The 8,351-nt window shown below is 57.0% G+C and overlaps 1 protein-coding gene across 1 annotated transcript in view; it reads left to right on the top strand.

Annotated features, from left to right (window-relative positions):
* The first annotated feature begins 2,072 nt into the window (after positions 1-2,072).
* SLC16A2 (solute carrier family 16 member 2) overlaps positions 2,073-8,351 on the top strand; it is an 85,822-nt gene continuing 79,543 nt past the window's right edge. The window contains exon 1 of the mRNA XM_011379506.2: positions 2,073-2,661. Within this exon, the coding sequence (XP_011377808.1) occupies positions 2,250-2,661 (412 nt within the window). The 5' untranslated portion in view covers positions 2,073-2,249. The remainder of the gene's footprint in view (positions 2,662-8,351) is intronic.

Here is an 8,351-nt window from a genome sequence, read left to right as displayed (position 1 = left end):
TCACTCCTCATGGCTGAAGCATTGTGGATTTTCCTTAAAATACAAGAGTTTCTTGGGACTTTTATATATATATATGTAATATATATATATATATTACATATATATAACTCGGTCTGATTAGCTTTCAGTTATCTCTGTATGAGTAGAGTCCTTCTGTGCCTCTGTGCTTTTTCCTGTTAGATTAGGACGTCCACCGCCACCACCAGCCTGTTAAAAATGCTTCTCAACATTCAAGGCCCATGTAGGCCACCGACTCCTCCGGAAACCTACCGGGATAGCTAAGCCAGATCCTGTCCTCCCTTTCCTGTCACCCTCCCTGGGAGCGCCAAATCCTACAACTCCCGCACTGAATGAAGCTCAGGGAGCGTGAGGCTTCGGTGTATGGACACTTGCCTTGAATTTCGGTTTGTTCTTGACTCGTCCCGTGATCGTAGGCTGATACATGCATTGACTTCGGTGAGCCTCAGGTTTCCTGCTTGGAAAAAGCGGGTGATACTAACACTAACCTCGGGGCGATACGGGACGTGCCCTATTCGCTTGAGCGATTCCCGCTTCGCCGGCCGCCCCCGTGCTTTGTGAATTTGGCGGAATCCTGTCCTGACGCTACAGGCCCCTCGGCGCACCTTCGGCCTTCCGGCCGGCTCGGCCCGCCCTGCGACGCTTAGAGACCCCGGCGTTCGCGGGCAGCTGGCGCAGCCCCGAGCCGCATCTGCAGCGGGCACGCAGTCTTTTCACCGAGCGGAAGGTTAATTAGATGCCGGGTAGAAAGAGCTCGGCGCCCCGCGGCGCGCCGGCCGGGAGCGGAGTAGCTGGGTGACCCCGCGGCGACCTCATGGTTACTACATTACACGCGGGACCTCGGGCGGGGGGCGCTGCCCGAGGTCGCGGGGCCGACCCCGGGTCTGGGACTGAACAAGGCAGAGCGCTCCGGCTTCGTCCCCCGCCCCCGGCCTGGACCTGAGCGCTCTCTGGGGATCCGAGTGTCCCTTACCCTTGCCGGGCTGGGGCCTTAGTGTGGGACGGTCGCCGGGGAGTCCCAGGTCTCTATACCAGAGGTGGGCGGAAGGGGGCGGCGGGCGCCGGAGGACGTCACCCCACCGGCGGCTCCGCCGGATCCCAAGCGCTCCAAAAGCGGCGGCGGAGGCCCGAGGGACCAGGGCAGCCGGCATGCCGGGGGCCGGGCGGCCCTGGCCCAAACGGGCGTCCCGACCTGTCCCCCGATGCGGGACAGAGCGTCGGGCGGAGCCTGAGCCGATCTCCGTGCGCCGCCCCGCCCGTGCCCGGCCTCCTCCGGTGCCACCGCACCTCCTCTCCTCCCCGGCCCGGCCCCTGGCGCAGACCCGGCCCTCCACGGCTCCTTTGGGCTCCAGGTTGGCGCAAACAAAGCCCTGATTGACGGCCCGGAGGGGCGGGCCCGCGCGCCGGGCCGCCTCCTCCCCTCCCCAGCCGCCGGGGATTTGCCGGGAAGGGCGGAGGGAGAGCGCGGGACCGTGGGGGTCCGAGCCCCCGGGGTCGAGCGGGCCGTTCCCGCTCCGTGTTTACAAGTCTGGGCCGTGCCCTTCGGGTCGCCCCGCTTTAGCTCAAGGAGGGCCACGGGGACTCCCAAGGGCAGGGCGGGGTGGCTCACGGGTCAGCTCTCGTCCCGAGGTCCGCGGAGCCACCCCAGTTGCAGGCTGCTTGTGAGGAAGGAGTGGGTGGCGGGGAGGGACAGGCCGGTCTTCCGTGGGGATCCAGTGGGTCGGCGGCCGTTCGCAGCCCGCGGGGAGGCGAGAGCAGCGGAACAGGATACTTCGTGTGCTCGGCTTTTCCGTTCCTACTGTCCCCGTACGGGGCGTGTGGACGAGGGGGCCGGGAGCGAGGGCTTCGGGCCAGCAGCGGAGGGACGCAGGGGCAGCTGCGGCGGCCGGGCGGGCATGAGGAGGGGCAGGAAGGGCCGGGGAGCAGCGCGGGGCTGTCGCGGCTGCCCGTGGAGGGAGGAAGAGGCGGGGTGGGGGCAGCGGAGGAGGGGGAGGAGAGAGATGACATGGGAGGGTAGGAGGGGGCTGAGAGGGGGAGGAGGAGGAGAGGGCTCGAGGGACCGTCTGTCGCGGGACGGGCTGGCCAGCTGGGGCGCAGAGCCGGGAGGAGGAGGCAGCGGCAGCGGCAGCGGCAGCGCTTGGAGCAGCGGCGGCGGCGGCGGCGGCCTCAGAAACAAGTACCAGCCACACAGCGGCTCCTCCGGCTCCAGCCGCCACAATCCCCCCGCCGCGATGGCGCTGCAAAGCCCAGCGAGCGACGAAGCCAGGGGGCCCTGGCAGGAACCAGAGCAGGAGCAGCGCGAACGGGTGGGCAGCCCGGAGCCGGAGCCGGAGCCGGAGCCGGTGCCGGTGCCCCAACCCGAGCCCCAGCCGGAGCCCCAGCCCCTGCCCGACCCTGCGCCGCTGCCGGAGCTGGAGTTGGAGCCCGGGGCGGTGCACGAATCCGAGCCCACGCCCACCGTGGACACCCGCGGCACCACGCGCGGCTTCCAGCCTCCCGAAGGCGGTTTCGGCTGGATGGTGGTCTTCGCTGCCACCTGGTGCAACGGCTCCATCTTTGGCATCCAGAACTCCTTCGGGATCCTCTACTCCATGCTGCTGCAGGAGGAAAGAGACAACAATCGCCAAGTGGAGTTCCAAGCAGGTGAGTGGCCCCGAGCGCCCCACCGGGCATTCGCGGCAAGGGTGACTCCGGCCGCCCGCCGCCCCCTCCCCCAGCGCGCGGCTCCGACTCCGCCCCCTGCCCCTTGCCCGTGGCGCGGCTAAGGCGCGCGGCCCGAGGGGTTCTGCGCAGCCCTGGCGAGGCGTCCCGCGGTGGGACCCGGGCCGTTCACCGAGCACGGGCGACGGAAAACTTTATCGCCCTGGGACGAATGCACACGCATCTTTTACATACGCCGGCCGTGTGCGCTGGAGGGAAATATTTGCAGAATGGTTTTCGGGGGGTGGGCTGCGGGTGGGGGCGAAGTCATGGAGAGAGGGAACAGTTGAGAGGTTGGAAAGACTTGGACAGGGACACCATACCGCGGATGTCCGCGAGCAGTCCCTGTTCCTGGACGGGGGAAGGACACTAGGGAGCCCGGTGCCTCTGAGCGCACAGTCAAACACATGGCCGGCGACAGGGAGGGAGGGAGGGAGGGAGGGAAGGAGTGGGGTGTGCGCGCCTCTCTTCGCCCGCGGCGGTCGCCGCCCAGCCGGGCCCGGCCGTCCTCTGCCGCTCTGGGGGAGCCGGCGGATCTCCGGCGGGAGGTGAGGGGCTGGATGCCCTGTCCCTCAAGGCTCGCTCCCTCTTGTGGCTCCTCAGGACAGCTCCACTAGCGACCCGCTGCAAGTTGGAAGCTCTGAGTATGTGGCTTTCCACAGTGGCGCCTCGGGGCTGCAGGGTGCCCTCCTCTTGCCATGTGCGACGCGCACTTTGCTGCTCTCCCAGGGGGCCTGGACATTCCTTAGTGAACACGGAAACCCTGAGTTCTGGGGCGCCCGCCTTCACTGGGTGGGCTCCGCTTGAAGACGCAGTTTGGGGGCTCTTGGTGCCTCCGATCCTGTTGCCCGTCGGTGCCACGGCGCACGAGTCTCATTTGCAAAGTCGAGTGGGCGTCTGTGGCTGTCCAGGGCCGTCTCAGGACTGTTCAGCCTGCGCTGATGCCAGAGCGGAGGGGGTCCCCGGACCGTGTGGAACAACGTCCGGGGGCAAGTTCACCGCTGCGCCCAACCCCAAGACTACGCTTTCCTGCTTTAACGTACGACGGGGCTCTTGGGAAGGCGGCCAGGGCCTCTGCCCATGGTCTAGTCCACCCGACAGGGCACCTGCTGAGCATTGCTGTTGGCCTTTGGGGCTAGTGGCAAAGTCTGGGCGAAACTTGATGGGAGGCAGTGGGGGATGGGCCGAGGCTAGGCCCTGGCCTTCACGCGGTGTGCGCAGGCCTAGAGCTGGGGCCTTCGGAGTGTGTAAGAAAACTTGCAAAAACCACTATTTTACCAGGAAGAGGTTCATCGCTTCGGAATGAACTTCAAAGTAGGTGATCATAGGGGACTCAGGAGGAGGGCTGGTTGGGACTTTCCTGTCAAGACCTCACAGTGCAGCCGGGAACTGGGGGTGCGGCGCAGAGTTGTTGTTGGCGTGTACTCTGACACAGACTAGGCCCATTGACTGGCTGGGGCTATTGGTTTCAATTCCGGTGAGTATGGGTCAGGAAGGGACAGAAAGAAATTCAGTATGTCCCCAGGGTCTCAGAAGACTTTGGCTTCGGTTGTCGCCGTGGTGCATCTTGAATTCATGAAAGTTGTTTTTGATACGGAAGATTCTCGGGAACACCTCAGTTTTTTACTTCGGAAAAGTCGGAAACATCCCAGCACATTCCTGAGCTCCTAGAAGATCTCATCCATTCTTGAGTACCTCAACTTTCTCAAGCAACTGTTTAGATCCAGAGGTTCCAAATGTGTCTCTGCTTTCATACCCTTTCTGCAGTTTACTCAACATTTCTCAGTCACCTGCGCCTGACGTCTCGAAGGGATAGAATAAACCAGCAAAGGCTCGCTAAAATCTTTATCAGCAGGTATTTGCCCAATAGACATTCTGGGGAACGTGGAACATACCCGCCTCCCCCCACCCCCCGCCACCACCACACACGCACACGGTCAAGGAGGTTGGTGCATTGTCCATTTCTATTAATGTCCGACATGGCTTCCATCTTTAAAAAATCTATGAATTAATGTTTGGAGGCAACCCACAACCAAAATTCTCTTCACAGCCTTAAAACTGTGCTAATTGGCTTTATGGGTCTAAGGCTCTGCAGATGACTGTGGCTGCCGTGAGGGAGCCCCAGAGGAAGGGAGTTTTCATGTTTGAGGGCTAACTCCACATCAGAGAGCAAAAGAGATGTAGAATTAAGGCCATTCTAGAGCACGCGATGTGTAGTCTCTGTGGGCTCTATGGTGTGTACGGTCGTGTGGTGGCATTAGCAGTATATCTTATACCTTCTCTTTCCCTGTTCTGAAAGGGAAGGCAACTTTCCCTAGGTCCTAGGCCTGGGAGGACTGGCAGGCAAAAGGTTCCTGAGATGGAGGCAACTGACTAAGGTCTGATTTCGGAAAAAAAAAGGAAAAGATCAAGAGAGAAGTGAGCCTAGACTTTTTGCAGAGCTCGTGGGAAATTTGGGAGTCCCCCCAACCCAGACCATGGAGCAGACAGGATAGGGGCAACTATGTAATTTGTTGGGAAGTATAACATGACTTCCTGGGATGAGAGGCGAGCCTCTGAGAGAAAAGAGGAGCAAAGTGGCACTGGTCACAGGCCCCAGCTCATTACTGGAACCCTAAGTGAGTTAGGGCTGGGGCGGGGTTTGGGGTAGAGGTCCAGGGAACAAGGCCGAACAAGCCAGAGTTCTTAGCATTGGCTCCAAAATTAGGTCTTTCCGAACATACTCCAGAGTAAATTATCCTGCACTTTCAATTAAATTCAACCCATTATCCTGCACTTCCCACCTCAATTGCCAGTCTAGCAGTGAGCCGTAAAAGTATGATGGGAGGCATTGTTTATTAGGCAGTTTATGAGCATGGCCCTTGTGGGCTCCCAGGTGGGGAGAGTGTGGCTGGGGCTCTCACCGCCTACGGAAATGGTCAAGAAGGTTGGGTGCAAGATAGTTCAGTCTCGTGGGTTACTCTGATGGAGACAGAATTTTCTAGGTATGGGAACATGGTACACTCTGCGTTTTGGGCAGAGTCCCAAGGACTGGTGAGGCCGGCAGCAAATTAGGCTGGCTGTCTTTCTCCTCATCATTTTAGGGGCTTTCATTGCTTGGTTCAATGTTTTCGTAGGCTGACCACTAAATTGCTAACTTTTGGGACCAGGTATCTTTTGAGAAACGTCTTGCCTTTGGCTGAAGGCTTTTGCCTACTGTCCAGAGTAGCTAGATCAGGTCGGCTCAGAGCCTGTTATGGAGCTTCGGCTCACAGTGCCATCGGCCAGACATCTGTTCTCCAACCGAACTGGGTCCCAAACTGGGATCTTGACTCATACTGGAAGGGATGAGAAGGAGATGTTGGGGTATCTGCAAGCCAACCAGGTGATATTTATTTGAGTTGGAGTAGCTGGTTGAGGCTGGATTCCTGGCTCAGTGTCTAGTAGCTTCAAATGCTCATTCTACGTCTAAAAATGGACCCCAAAGTGCCGGTGATCTCAGTAATACTAGCTAGGCAGTGACTAGGAGTTAGACAACTTTCGTGTCCTTGACTCGCTCTGTGACTTTGAGTAGACACTTTACCTCTCTGTACCTTAGTTTATCTATCTGTGAAATGAGAGAGTTAGAATAGATGAACGTTCTAGCTCTGCCAGTCTGTCTTTCTAGAATTTTGTGAAGTTTTCTTCTTTACTATTTGCCTGGCATAAATTTCGACTCATTCAGACAGATGAAATTTGTTAATCTGCCTGAATGGGGGTGCAGGTGAGCGGGGAGGAGACTGGCAAAGGTATGAAAAGTCAGGCAGATATCATTTCCCCGTGTTATGTGTATTTGAAGACTGTGGGGCTGCTCCTGTGCGCTGATGTGTTCGAAGAGATCCACTCCTATTTTCCCCAGTATCTAAAGGCAACTCTGGACGTACAACCGCTTCTCCCCAGAATGCCCTGCTCAGCATGGAACTGGGCCCCCAAGAGAATCCTTTCGGCTTGGCCTGCTGTTTCCCGGGATTTGAGCCTGTTCCTAGAAAGCATCCCCTTACGCCTCAGCTCGTACTCCTGTCCTGAAGCTTAATTTCCCACAGCTCATTCTCATTTCTCAGAAATTCATAGTACGATCTCGGTTTGCTGTTACTTCAGGCTAGAAGAGTAAACCGAGATTCCTAAATGCAAGACAGTGGTTTTCTTCAGGGAGCTTCAGATAGGACATCTTTATAGCTGGGTCAGGACTGCTGCCCAGGCCCCATTTTGGTAGGGGTGAGGCTGCCGCTTGCAACCCCAGGGAAATCACTATTGTGTATCCACAATCCCTGGTGAACTTCAGCCATGAAGAGTAAACAAGCAGCTGGCCCGTTGACATTTCCAGAAATATGTAAAAGGATGCCACCTCAGCCTTTGCAGCAGAGCAGTTTTCCAGGAGGGTATGATGCTTCTCCCACCAGCATCTTTTTGTTCTGCTGCATTTTGAAAAGAATCATTTACTCTCTTCAGATTGTATGAAAGATGGAGTGAGATTTCCTTTCTCGAAAGAATCTTTTATCTGGGATCCAATGAGTAAACCTTAGAGAAATAGCTTCATTCGTAAAACCTTAGAGAAAAGGCTTTATTCGTCGCGCGCGTGCACACATGCACACAGACACACACACGCACGCACGCACGCACGCACGCACGCACACTGTATACCCCGAGCCATGAATTATGACTATTTTATCTGAAAAAATGTCTTTTGCCATCTGTTTATGGAATCAGGTTTAATGACACAGAGGCTTCTGTAGGTTTTAAGGGGACTAGTGCAAAGGACCCAGACTCAGAGACTTGTCGGTGAGGATGATGAAGAGAATGTGGTCATTGTAACTTCCCAACAGGGACGCTTGGAAACATGTATTGAGAGTTTCTTTCCGCTTCCACCCTCCCCTTCTCCTGTACCTCTCTTAGGACTGAAAGGTTACTGGGAAGAGGGTTTGGCACACTCCAGCCCGCTCCCATTTTAGGGGTGAAAGAGGACTAAGCCTACGGATGTTGAATCCTTGAAGGTGAGTGCTGTGGTAACTAATGCAAAATCCCTTGCCGCCTCTTTGTGGGGAGGGAATGTGGCCTGTTTGGGTGGCCTGAGGACGTACATGTCTGTTCGACGTGGTCGTTTTGTCCTCCTTTATCCTTGACTTTGCTTCGCTTTCTGGTGTTAGTAGAAGGGAAACGTCCTTCCTCAAGACATGTTCTCTTGGCTCCTAGTTTCCTGGCGCGTTCGTATCACCTTTGCTAGATATGCCGCCTGCCTTCCTCTCAGCGTTGTTCTGTCCCTTCTCTTTCTTTCCCTTGCTCAGTTAGAGGAACCATTGGGGACTTTGGACGGACAGGCCCAACTCCAGCCTGGGTCTCTTCCATTTTTTCCTTTCTCCCTTGTATTATTCTCGACTTCTCGGGGAAGGGTGACTTTCTACGGAGCACTCAGAGTGTGGAAATCACGACCTCTGGATTTTCGAAATAAGAGAGTTGCTATGGAACCTTTTTTGTCCTTTCCATACCTCCTCTTTTCATGGCCCCAGGACCCTAGCCAAGGACATGGCATCGTAGCAGGTCTTACCCAATAGTATTCAATAAATGTCCTTGTCGGTTGCACCCTTTTCTCTTCAGACCCTCACTATCATTGTCCCCCC

Source organism: Pteropus vampyrus, unplaced genomic scaffold (assembly GCF_000151845.1).
Source record: "Pteropus vampyrus isolate Shadow unplaced genomic scaffold, Pvam_2.0 Scaffold361, whole genome shotgun sequence".
NCBI lineage: Eukaryota > Metazoa > Chordata > Mammalia > Chiroptera > Pteropodidae > Pteropus > Pteropus vampyrus.
The sequence above is the reverse complement of the archived record's forward strand: the minus strand, read 5'-3'. Positions and strand labels throughout refer to the sequence as shown.